The 13,309-nt window shown below is 37.7% G+C and overlaps 1 protein-coding gene across 3 annotated transcripts in view; it reads right to left on the bottom strand.

The window, feature by feature from the left end:
- Positions 1-2,772: 2,772 nt before the first annotated feature.
- The window catches only part of LOC126412103 (SET and MYND domain-containing protein 4-like), a 138,903-nt gene continuing 128,366 nt past the window's right edge, over positions 2,773-13,309 (bottom strand). For all 3 annotated transcript variants that reach the window (XM_050081533.1, XM_050081532.1, XM_050081534.1), the window contains 2 exons: positions 9,012-9,227; positions 2,773-3,157 (listed from right to left, as the gene is read on the bottom strand). In XM_050081533.1, coding sequence (XP_049937490.1) covers positions 2,908-3,157; positions 9,012-9,227 — 466 coding nt within the window. In that variant the 3' untranslated portion in view covers positions 2,773-2,907. The remainder of the gene's footprint in view (positions 3,158-9,011; positions 9,228-13,309) is intronic.

Here is a 13,309-nt window from a genome sequence, read left to right on the forward strand (position 1 = left end):
TAGGTTGGCATAGGACAGTGTTATTCAGGTGCCCATAGCTGTACCCCTGATTCGTTTGTAGGTAATGCTTTCAAAGGAGAAGTAATTGTGGGTGAGTTCCTGTTCCTGTTCTCTACATGGTGATCTGCTTGTCACTATTGATGCCACCTCCCTTTACACTAACATCCCTAATGCCTGTGGCCTACTGCTACTGAAAGTACCTTTCCCAACGTCCAACGGACCTACACAATGTCCTCGTACATTCCTACACAAACTCTGCCCCCAACCCCTGGCTCATGACTCGTGCCTCTGTAATAGAACTAGATGCAAGATCTGTCCCATACATCCTTGCACCAACCTCCTTCTTAGTCACCATGACCAACATACCCTCATGCACAGTTACTATTTCTTTGAAGGCTTTACCTACAAACAAACCTGGGGTATGGCTACAGGCACTCGCATGGCACCATCCTATACCAACCCTTTCATCCACATTCCTCCAGGACCTTGATGCCTCCCCATTTTTTTCATACAGTCCTGCTTAACCCAACAAGACACCTTTCTTAATGGTGATCTCCACCTCAAAGATGTCTAGTCAGTACCTCAGCCCATATCAAACCTACCGACCACCAACAAAACCTTCACTTTGATAGCTGCCATCCCTTCCATACCAAGAAATCCCATCCACACAGCCTAGCCTCCTGTGGCTGTCACATCTGTAGTGATGAGGGGTCCCTCTGAAAATATACTGAGAGTCTCACTGAGACCTTCACAGACTGTAATTGCCTTCCCAACCTTGTACAAAAACAGATCTCCCATGCCTTATCTCTCCAGTCACCCACCACCACCCAAAGTCCCACAGTTCTGCTACACAGGAGCATTCCCCTTGTGAATCAGCACCACCCAGGACTGGAGCAGCTGAATCACATTCTGCGCCAGGCTTTTGACTACCTCTCATCATGCCCTGAAATCAGGAATGCCATACCCACTATCCTTCCCACCCCTCCCACAGTGGCATTCTGATGCCCACCGAACCTACACAACTATTCTCTTCCATCCCTGCACAAACCCTGCTCCCAACCCTTGCCTCATGACCCAATCTGTGAATAGACCTAGAAGCAAGACCTGTCTGATACATCTTCCCGCCACCACCTAATCCAGTCCAGTAACAAGCATCACTATCCCATCAAAGGCAGGGCTATCTGTCAAACCAGTCATGTGACCTACAAGTTACGCTGCAACCACTGTTCTGTGTTCTACATGGGCATGACAAACAAAGAGCTGTCTGTTGGCATGGATGGCCATTGACAAACTGTGTCCAAGAAACAGCTGGATCACCCCATTTCTGAACATTCTGCTGAACATAATGTTCTTCATTTCAGTGACTGCTTCACAGCCTGTGCCATCTGGATCCTTCTCACCAACACAAGCATGCCTGAATTCCACAGGTGAGAACTTTCCAGGCAATATATCCTATGTTCCTGTAACCCTCCTGGTCTCAAACTTCATTAGTTATTGTCCTTACCCATCAAGCCCCTTCCCTGTTCCCATTCCAGCAGTAAACCACCCTTTGTTGCATCAAAGCACCCTCAATCTTTTTACTTGTCTCTTTTTCTGCCCCACCCCCCACCCTCATCTAATCACCTGACTGTACCTGGCTAGCCTACCCTCTCTCCACCTCATCTCTGTGCTCTCCCATGAGCAGTACTTTACATCCCCCACCCCGTACTTTGCTATCTCTTCCCCTCCCCATCCCAGCCTCCTCCTTACACCCACCACCTGTTTGCCTCTCCGATCATGCACTGCTGCTCGCAGTCTAGTGTCAGTAGCCAGAGACAGTGGCCATGTGTGTGTGACCTGCATTTTGCATGTGTGTGTGTGTGTGTGTGTGTGTGTGTGTGTGTGTGTGTGTGTGTGTGTGTGTGTGTGTGTTTGTGTGTGTGTGTGTGCGGTGATGAAGGCTTTGTTGGCCAAAAGCTCACTTTCTGACAGTCTTTATGTTGTGTCTGTCAGCGACTCAGCATCTCCGCTATATGGTGAGTAGCAACTTTCCTTTTCATAATATTGTTACATTTTTCATCCTAGATTTTCTGTTGTTGGACCCAAATGTGTGATTTTTAGTTAGTTTGTTGAATTAAAATGCAACACTTAATGGCATCTTCCATAATTCCTAATGTGTGCTTTGATTGCCTTCATGCTATAATATACTTTGTGAACTTCATGTTTATTCTCCAAAATTACATTCGCAGCTTCCAGATCTTGACCAGCTATATATTTTAAGTAAGTAAGGTATATATAAAAATGGTGGACATAAAAGTTTTAACTTACAGTAATATCTGTGACACCAGTTGCAATGAGCTACCACAGCTGGTGTGTATAATCTTTATTTTCTGCAGATCTTTACCTTCAAACCATAATATTTTTCTCCCTCATATCTTCTCTCTTTTTATGATCTGGGACACCTACTCGTCTATATTTTATTTGTATTTATGTTTTAGTTACATTTTCAATTTTTCTTCCATTGTAATGTTTGGCAATTCTTTAAAGATATTTATTTTTTAGCAATCAGATATGTATCAGTTTTTAAGGAGAATGTGGCTACTGTTTCAACACAAAAACATTGCCCTTATCAGCCAAACACAGACGTAGTGCGTCCACTGCCAGCTGTGTCTCTCTGTGTGGAGGCCGCACACCTAGTTCATCGGTTGAGTTCACAAACTCTGTCAACAGCTGGGTGGCACGTGACACATCTCCTTCCTCCGTTAGATTCAGTGCAGGATCAAATAGGTCACATATATGTCTATATTTTATTTGTATTTATGTACTAGTTACATTTTCAATTTTTCTTCCATTGTAATGTTTGGCAGTTCTTTAAAGATATTTATTTTTTAGCAGTCAGATATGTATCAGTTTTTAAGGAGAATGTGGCTACTGTTTCAACACAAAAACATTGCCCTTATCAGCCAAACACAGACGCAGTGCGTCCACTGCCAGCTGTGTCTCTCTGTGTGGAGGCCGCACACCTAGTTCATCGGTTGAGTTCACAAACTCTGCCAACAGCTGGGTGGCACGTGACACATCTCCTTCCTCCATTAGATTCAGTGCAGGATCAAATAGGTCACATATCAGTGTGCCAAGTTGATTGTTGAGGTCATCTCTCTTCCTTCCAGTACCTTTTCTGCCAAGATAAACAAATAGAGATATGTTTAATGCAAAATTTATGGTATAATTTTATAAATACTGGAATAAATGTGAAAACTACATGTTAGGATAATTACTCAGTATATTCACGATATTAAGACAGGATAAAATTGTGCTTACTTGTTACTGATCTTCAATATAAGTGCATGCAGATGTCAGCATATACTTGAAATTGTAGTTTCTATTTTAGTCATTTGGTTTTGCTTATTGAGCTTTTAAAGGTAAGTACTATAATTAGCTGATTGCTAGGGTCTAGGGTAACATCTTTGACTACCTTGTGGGTCATATGATTGCTCCCAGCCACTGCTTAAAGTTTTAATAATAACAGCCAAAGGCTTCGTATAAGGAGTCAACCTTGTTCTGCCAGCAGCCTTATCAAAGAGGGGGAGAAGGGGGACAGGCATTCAGGGCACTTTCTTGCCCTTGGAGGAGAAACTGCCTCTAAAAAGCAGAAGACTTGGGATTTATCAATGGCATGAGGATACAGGAGGCAATGAAAACCACTGCTTTAAGAACACACAATGTGTATTCATGGGACATGTGGCCTATAATTAAAAAATGATCTCTTGATTGGCAAAAAAAAAAAAAACTCCGCATTAATCCTCCATTTTGGTTTGCCTAAGGGTAGGTCAGCATGAGAAAAAGATTGAATAACTAAAATAAGGTTCCTATGAATTGTAGCATGGACTGTCAGAAGTCTCCATGTGGTAGGGAAGCTAAACAATTTGGAAATGGAAACATAAAGACTCAAACGGATATACTGTGTATCAATGAAATTAAGTGGGAAGGAAATAAGGATCTCTGGTTCCATGAATGTAGGGCAATATCAGCAGGAGTACAAAACTGGGTGAGAGGAGTGGAAGATGACTTGTGGTCAGATGAATATAGGGTAATATCAGCAGCAGTACAAAATTGGATAACAGGAGTAGATTTCATCAAGGTAAGCCATAGAGTGATTTATTATGAATAGTTCAGTCACAAGATTATTCTCATTAGAATCAACAACAGACAAGTGACAACAACAGTGCTCTGAATATAGCATACTAGCATCAAGAGCAGAAGATAAAGAGAGAGAAAGCATATGAAGATATTAAACTTGTTTTCCGTATGTAAATGGAGATGAAAATCTAATAATCATGGGTTATTGAAACTCTGTAATAGAAGGAGTATGGGCTTGGTAATAGGAATGAGAGTGGAAAAAGACTATTTAAGTTCTGCAGTAAATTTCAGGTACTAATAGCACATACACTGTTCAAAAACTGAAGTTTAAGGGAATCATCTTGAAGAATCAATGTGGAGAAAGTAGGATACTGAAGTGCTGAGGAATGATGAGGGGCAGTTAAAAGTTCTCTAAGACTGTAGATACTGCAGTAATGAATGCCACAATAGGGAGTTCATTTGAAGAGTAATGGACATATCTAAAAAGAGCAGTCACAGAAATTGAACTGACAAATATAGGTACGAGAAAGGCAACTGTGAAGAAGTTTTGGGTAATGGAACAAATACTTCAGCTGACCAATGAAAGGAAATGGTACAAAAATGTTCAGGAAAAAATAGGTATGTATCCGTACAAGTCACTTGGGAACGAAATAAATAGGAAACACAGGGAAGACAATAGTAGCTAGTAAATTGTGAACAAATTGAAAAAGAAATGGTCATCAAAAGGACTGATTCAGCATATGGAAAAGTCAAAACAACTTTCAGTGAAATTAATAGCCAAGATGTCAACAGTAAGAGTGCAAAAGGAAGTCCAGTGTTACATGAAGAGAAGAAAGTGGATAGATGGAAAGTGTAACTTAAGACCTGTATGAAGGAGAGGAACTGTCTGATGACGTGATGCGAAACCAAATGGGAGTCAATATGGAAGATATAGGGGATCCAGTTTTTAGAGCTTTGAAACACTTACAATTAAGGAGGTAGAAGACATAGATAACATTCTTTTGGAATTTCTAAAATCATTTGAGGAAATAACAACCAGTCAATTGTTGAAGTTGATTTGTTGAACATATGGGTGTGGAGACATACTGTCAGACTTTCAGAAAAATATAATCCACACAGTCCTGAAGATAACAAGAGTAGATAAGAATTAAAATTATCACACAGTTGGCTTAACAGCACTTGCATCCAAGTTGTTAACAAAGTAATATACAGAAGAATGGAAAAGAAAATTGAGGGTCTGTTGGATGACAGTCAGTTTGGCTTTAGGAAAGATAAAGGCATTAGAGAAGCAGTTCTTACCTTGTGTTTGATAATGCAAGAAAGACTTAAGAAAATTGAGGACACATTCATAGGATTTGTCTACCTGGAAAAAGTGTTCAGTAATGTAAAATGGTGGAAGATGTTCGAAACTCTAAGGAAAACAGGAGTAAACTATAGGGAAACATGGGTAATATACAATATGTGCAAGAACCAAGAGGGAAAAACAAGAATGGAAGATCAAGAACAAAGTAATTTGGTTCAAAAGATCTAGGACAGGGATGCAGTTTTTTGCCCCTACTCTTTAATCTATTACATCAAAGAAGCAACAATAGAAATAAAAGAAAGGTACAGGAGTGTGATTATAATTCAGGGTGGAAAGAAATCAATGATAAGATACACTGATGACATTGCTGTCCTCACTGAATGTGAGGGTGATATGTGTAACTTGTTAAGTGGAATGAGCACTCACTGTGGATTGAGAAGAAAAACAAAAGTAATGTACAGTCACAGAAATGAGATCAGTAATAAACTTAAGACCAAAACAGACAAAGTGAAGAAATTCTACTACCTTGGGAACAAAATATACATTACAGACAAAGCTAGGACGACATTAAAGTACATATTCACATGCAAAGAGAGTATTCTTGGCTGAAAAAAGTCTGCTAGTATCAGACATTGTTGTCAATTTGAGGAACAAAGTTCTGAGAATGTAGTTTGGGGCACAACATTATATGGAAGTGAATCTGTGGAAAAACTGGAAAAGAACAGAATCAAAGCCTTTGAGATGTGGTGCTATAGAAGAAAGTGAACTGAGAAATTAAGAAAGTCAGAAGTTCTGCACAGAATCATGAAGGAGAGGAACACTTGAAACATTGACGAGAAGAGGAGACAAGATAATAGGACATGCATGAAGACATGAAGTAATAACCTCCATGGTGTCTGAGGGAGTTGTAGAACATAAAACTGTAGAGGAAGACAGATTTTGGAATACATACAGGGTGCTTCACAAAGATATGCAAATATTTTAATGTGTTATTCTACAAGTAAAACTAAAGAAAAAATTTCATATAAATATAGGTCCGCAAATGTTTAGTTCCGGAGTTGCGGCTAATAAAATATGTTGCCTGAAATTTAGCAACTTTGCTGATATGAAGCCATCATAAAACTGAACGATGTTAAAATAAAGCACCATTTCCATTTATTTTGTTGTTATTGGTCTGGTGAATCTAATAAAAAATGTCCCAGACGTGTATCTGCACTAGTTTTCCAGAACATCCAGAGAAGCAAAAATTATTATACAAGTAAATTTGTTTACTTTGCATTAAGAATGTAAAAACATTTATGTCATTGTTGGCAGCTGTAAGTGAGTTGTTTCAGTCATTTCCCAACCTTGAAACAAGTTAGTTTTCTGTATTGTTCAATGAAAGAACATAATAACAACAGCGTACTTAAGTGAAACCACATAGTAACTGTTGTAGTTTTTAGATTATTTATGAAATAGGGATGCCTTTCAAATTTATGACAGAGGAATACACAAATATGGTGTTCATTTATGGCAAATATGATGTTAATGCTACAGCTGCAGTTAACAAATATCGCATACGTTATCAAACTCGGAGGATTCCGAATGCACGAACCGTTAGCGGAATGTTATGGGAGACAGGTTCTCTACCTAGAGTTCATAATAAGTGTGAGCGTTCGATATGAGTATATTATGGATGCTGTTCAACATAGCCCGGGTACTGGTACACGATGTATCTCTCAACGATTAGGCATTTTACAATCTAAGGTATGGCATACACTGAAGTACAATAATCTGTATCCTTACTATAAACAAAAAGTAAACATTTACATCCGGGAGATCCTGCCCTTCGCTTGGAGTTGTGCAGCTGGGTTAAATACTAATCAGCAGTTACACAAATACATGCTATTTACTGATGAGGCACAGTTTACTCGAGATGATGCAAACAGTTTACATAACGAGCATGTATGGTCTGAAGCAAACCAACATGCAACAGTGCAACGCAATTTCCAGCAGAAATTTAGTATAAATGATGGTGTGGTATAATCAACACACACTTTATTGGACCATTCATTTTCCCAGGATGTCTAACTGATCCTTCAAGAAGAAATGCTGTGCTTGCTCAAAGATGTTCCACTTTCTACACAATTGCAAATGTATTTTCAATTATGATGGTGCACCTCCACATTTCACCAATGCCATTACTACACATTTAAATGAACGTTTTCCCCAGAAATGGATTGGTCGTGATGGTACAAGTCTGTGGCCACCCAGATCACCCAATTTAACACCAATGGATTTTTGTGTATGGTGGTGGATGGAACACACAGTTTATGAGGACAGAGTCAATACACATGAGGCATTACTTGCTTGCATTACGGATACAATAGACAAAATTAAGAACAACACTGTGAAACTGAAACAAGCAACAAAATCTGTTCATACATGTGCAGCTAAATGCATTGAACTCTGTGAAGATATTTTTAAACATTTTTTGTGAATGTATTGTGAAATTGTATGTAGTCCATACAACTTCGTACAACTACAACACTGAGCTTTGTTTTGTCCTGTTTAACATGAATTCACATGTGCTATGGTATTAATAAAAGCTGATTATCTGACATATTCATACAACATTACCATCATTTTTCCAAAATTAAATTCTCTACAACATATGCTGAAAACTTTGTGCAATTGTATGGCATTTATAAAACAAATTGGGCCAAGTAGTTAATAAATTTAAAAAATCATAAAATTACAGCTTTGCTTTTCTGGATGTTCAGGAAAACTACTCCAGATACATGTCTGGGACATGTTTTATTAGATTCACTAGATCAATAACAACAAAATAAATGGAAATTGTGCTTTACTTTAACCTCGTACAGTTTTGCGATGGCTTCATATTAGTGAAGTTGTTAAATTTCAGGCAAAATTTTTTACTAGCAGTAACCCCATAACTAAACATTTGTGAACCTATGTTTATATGAACTTTTTTCTTTAGTTTTACTTGTAGAATAACATATTAAAATATTTGCATATCTTCGTGAATCATCCTGTATAAAAAACAACTGAGGACATAGATTTCAGGTGCGACTCTGAAGTGAAGTAGTTGGCTCGTGAGAGGAACTGACATAGGGCATATTTAATCAGTCAAAAGAGTGATTAAAAAATTAATAGAATTAGTAGATACTAGTGAAATGAAAGAAGGGATATGAGTGAAGACGCAAAGAAGCATCACTTACACAGTCTCAGTCTTCCAGGACATTAGATACCTGCTATCCACTTCACATCTCTTGATTTTACACTATTGTAAATCTTGCTTTTAGACTCTATTGTAAATGAGTATCTTATTCCATACATGGAAAATACTTTAAAAATTTCTCTACTGATTACAGACCATTCACATTATTGTCCAGCGTTTTATATGCTACAATATATTCCAGAAATAAGTGAGTACTTCCTTTCAAAGAAAATTTAGTCTGTGGCCTGCATTTTTGGAACTGTGTCTTACTAAGAACATAGTTTTTTGTAATACTAATAATGATTTGCAATCCTGGAATCCATTTAATGATGTTAAATATAGACACCAATGACACAAGTCGCTCCTTACCTGAATACTGGTTTGCTATTAGCCAGTTTCTCCAAGTCAGGCCAGTTCTCAGAACATGATTTGCAATGACAACAAAACCAGTACCGACATTGCAGCTGTCTCTGTCTGTATTCAAGTGAATGTTTTGTATATACTGGACCATAGTTCTCAGGTACTTCTTCCCCTGATTTTAGGGGGCGAAGTGCATGCAGTATTAATGCAGAGCCCACAAAGTGTCTGAAAAAATTACAAAGACCATTATCTATGATTGTGATAGTAATTTTCATATTATTTCCATCTAGATGTTTGACTGAGTTGTGATGTTCCATTAACTATACTGTCACGTTATGTTAAAGTAAGACTTCATCAATAATGTTTCAAATCTTTTAGCCTTTGTTTATGTGTAGCACACAGGTGTGGTGACAGTATAGGAGGTGAGACACATTAGTTGGCAACATATATTTTTACAGAGAAGAAGTGTGGATACAAACTGTATGAAGAGAAGACACATAATGTTTGAGAGAATATCAGTTGTAGCAAATGTTGTAGAAGCCAAAATAATTTGATACAACAGTTTTTAAGGAATTGCTAAAGTCTAGTATGTCACTGGCAGAAAAAATTTTCCGTTGGATATCGAATCTCCACAAACAGATATCTCACCTACTCTCTGCCCTCCCCCCCCCCCCCCTCCCCCTGATTTTTGTATTTGTCTATCCTCAGTACAGTTGGGTCATTTACATCGTGGGACCTAAGTGACTGTCCGCCCTGGTAGCTGAGTGGTCAGCGTGACAGACTGTCAATCCTAAGGGCCCGGGTTCGATTCCCGGCTGGGTCGGAGATTTTCTCCGCTCAGGGACTGGGTGTTGTGTTGTCCTAATCATCATCATTTCATCCCCATCGACGAGCAGGTCGCCGAAGTGGCGTCAAATCGAAAGACCTGCACCAGGCGAACGGTCTACCCGACGGGAGGCCCTAGCCACACGACATTTCCATTTACCTAAGTGACTGGCCTTTCCTTATTAACTTTCCCCAGCCCTCATTCATTTCCTTTGAAGCTTGAGATCAATTCCGATTTTTAAAAATTTGTTTTCAGCTACTCACTAAATAATTTTGTCAGTCATTCACTGCTCTGACATGATTTCTCTTTTTCCTCTTAGCTTATACTGTCATTTTACAGTCATTCAACTTGTTATTTTGTGTAGAATCTTCCTCTCACTCTATTTCAAATATCTTAGTGCAGCTTTTTCACCATTCAGAGCGTTTTATTTGTCTCTACTATTTATTGTATCAGTTTTTTCCCCAGTTATATTTCTGTCCCTATCTTTCCTTTTGAAAGCTGGAGTACCTGGTTCAGTACAACACACGAAGGTAAAAACAGTCACTGTTCAAGAAATTGAAAGAGTTATTACATCCCTGAAAAGTAAAAACTCTGCTGGAATTGACAACATTTCTACAAAAATTATTAAAATACTGCTCCAGTCATGTAAGTAAAGTCCTTTGCCACATTTTTGATGCGTCACTTAAGCAAGGAATAGTTCCTGAGAGGCTTAAGTATGCAGTTGTAAAATCGCTATATAAAAAGGGGGATAAGACAGATACTGCTAACTATAGGCCAATATCACTACTGACAAGCTTTTCAAAGGTTTTAGAGAAACTAATGCATGCCAGGATAGTTAAGCATCTCAGTGAACACAATAGCTTCAGCAAAAGTCAGTTCGGATTTCAGAAAGGTTTGTCAACAGAAGATGCAATATTTGCATTTACTGGCAAACTCTTGGAATCTATCAACAAATAACTGAAAGTAATTGGCATATTTTGTGACCTAACAAAAGCATTTGACTGTGTAAATCACCAAATTCTTTTACAAAAAGCTGCACATCTCGATATAAGTGGTGCAGCATGGAAATGGCTCGACTCATATCTGTCAAACAGGAAACAAAAAGTTGTAGTAGATAATCAAGATGGTGTCCCAGTATCTTCAGAATGGGGTACTATCACATGTGGAGTGCCGCAGGGCTCAGTTCTGGGTCCCCTACTTTTTATTATATTTATAAATGATCTTCCTCTCTCTACGGAATATTGTAGATGCACCATTTTTGCGGATGACACTACACTACTTATTGATAATTCAGTAGATAAACTTGAGGTAACGCAAATAAGGTTTTAAATGAAATGGTGAACTGGTTCAACATAGTCTTATTTTAAATTACTTTAAAACAAACTACATTCAGTTTCACAAAACATCCAAAGATGAGGAAATATTTGTAAAGATAGGTGAGCAGACAATAACCAGGGTAGATTCCTCAAAATACCTAGGCTTACATATTGATAGCAAACTGAATTGGTCAAACCACATCGTGGATCTGTGCGAAAGACTAAGTTTAGCAACATACGCATTGCGCATTGTTTCTTCTTATAGAAATATGGAAACCATGAAGTCAGCGTATTATGGTTACTTTCATGCAATTATGGCATTTGGAATTATATTTTGGGGAAATCAGCCACTGGCTAAAAAAGTACTGTGTGTACAAAAAAAGAGCCATAAGGAGCATGTGTGGAGTCCATCCTAGAGCCACATGCAGGAATCTTTTTAAGAAGCTTGAAATACTTACATCCACTGGGCAATATATATTCTCATTGATGTGCTTCATAAGGAAAGAACAATCCATCTTTAAACTGAATAGTGCATATCACAGTCACAATACTAGAAGGAAACATGATATCCACTATGAACAGCCAAATCTAAGTATGGTGCAGAAAGGAGTCCATTTCAGTGGCTGTAAGATTTTTAATGCCCTCCCTTCAAGAATTAAGTGTTTGGTAGATGATGATCTCTTGTTTAAAAAAACCTTAAGGCAGTTCCTATTGCAAGGATCATTTTATACATTAGAAGAGTTCCTGAACTACAGTGTTTAGCATCACTTGTATTGTAAATTGCAAATGTATTCCCAAATTTGTATTTGTAATACTGAATATTTTTACTGTAAACATATATTTTGCAATATTTATTTCTCTGTAACACTTATTATTTTGTAATCTTTATCTATCTCTAAAATGTATTTTTGTAGTGGGACCTAAGTTACTGTTAACTGTTTTTTATTTTGTAATCTCTATCTATCTCTAAAATGTATTTTTTTGTAGTGGGACCTAAGTTACTGTTTACTGTTTTTGTTTTGTTTTATGTATTACCATAAATTCTGGCAAAAAGCTTGTAAAATTGACACATTCCATATCCTGTGATAGTGTCACAACATGGATCACCGGAACAAGAGATAAATAAATAAATAGTTGTCCTTGAGTTCTCACTGGCATTTTTTGCTCCTTTTAAGTTGTCTGGTTTTATAATCTGTCTCTTGTTGACATTTCATTTTTTTTTACTTCCATTTTGTTCTGTCCTACTGTTTGTCTGTTGTCCTTCAGCTCTGAACCAGTTTTCTGTATTACCCTTGTAAAACTCTAGTTAGAGAGAAAAGTGGTCAGTGAAAAAGAAGTCATTGAGACATACAGGCACACTTCCAAGTTCTGTTCAAACACAACTCATGAAACTTAGTACCCAAAGCCATAAAGAGAAAGAAAATGTTGAAAGCTTGAAAGGTCACAAAGGAAATGTTGCTTTTTGAAAATATTTATTGAATATGTTACATCGTTCTAATATTTATGAAAAGTTAAACTTATTTGGCAGGTTGGAACTCAAAACAAGGTTCCTACCTTTTGCAGGCACTGAACTACCAACTGTGCAATCCAAGCATATTTCACAGAGATGTTCATCACAGTGTATACTCCATTAAATAATAAACGAATGCCATCTAACTGTCAGATACAGTGATTATTGAATTACTTCTCAACACACTTAACTATGGAACTGATGGATTCTTATACAGTTGAATCATCTTTTGTATTCCTGACTGTAAAAACTGTCATATGAGATTGAAGAAATGTATGTAAAAGCTATGTGCAACTATTTGTTAGTGTGTAAACGGTGACTGAACAGAAGTTTAATCAGGCGTAGAAAGTAATGTGGAGCAAAATTATTAGTATGGAATGGATGATCAAGCTTATCCTAGTGTAAATATTGCAAAAAAAGAGTTGTACATTGAGATGTAAGTGGCTGAACATCTGTGTGAATCAATACAAAACCACTGACAGCATATTCTTAATGGCCTATAAATATTTCTTGAATAGGGATACCTCCATGAAGTACTGAGTTCTAAAATCATAAAGTGATACTTTGCATAGTGCATTGCTGCTCTTACTCTAAAAGGTGGTGATTAGTGCTATCATCATCATGGACTTCTTCAATTTACAAGAAATTTGTACCT

The sequence above is a fragment of the Schistocerca serialis genome, chromosome 7, assembly GCF_023864345.2.
Source record: "Schistocerca serialis cubense isolate TAMUIC-IGC-003099 chromosome 7, iqSchSeri2.2, whole genome shotgun sequence".
Lineage (NCBI taxonomy): Eukaryota > Metazoa > Arthropoda > Insecta > Orthoptera > Acrididae > Schistocerca > Schistocerca serialis.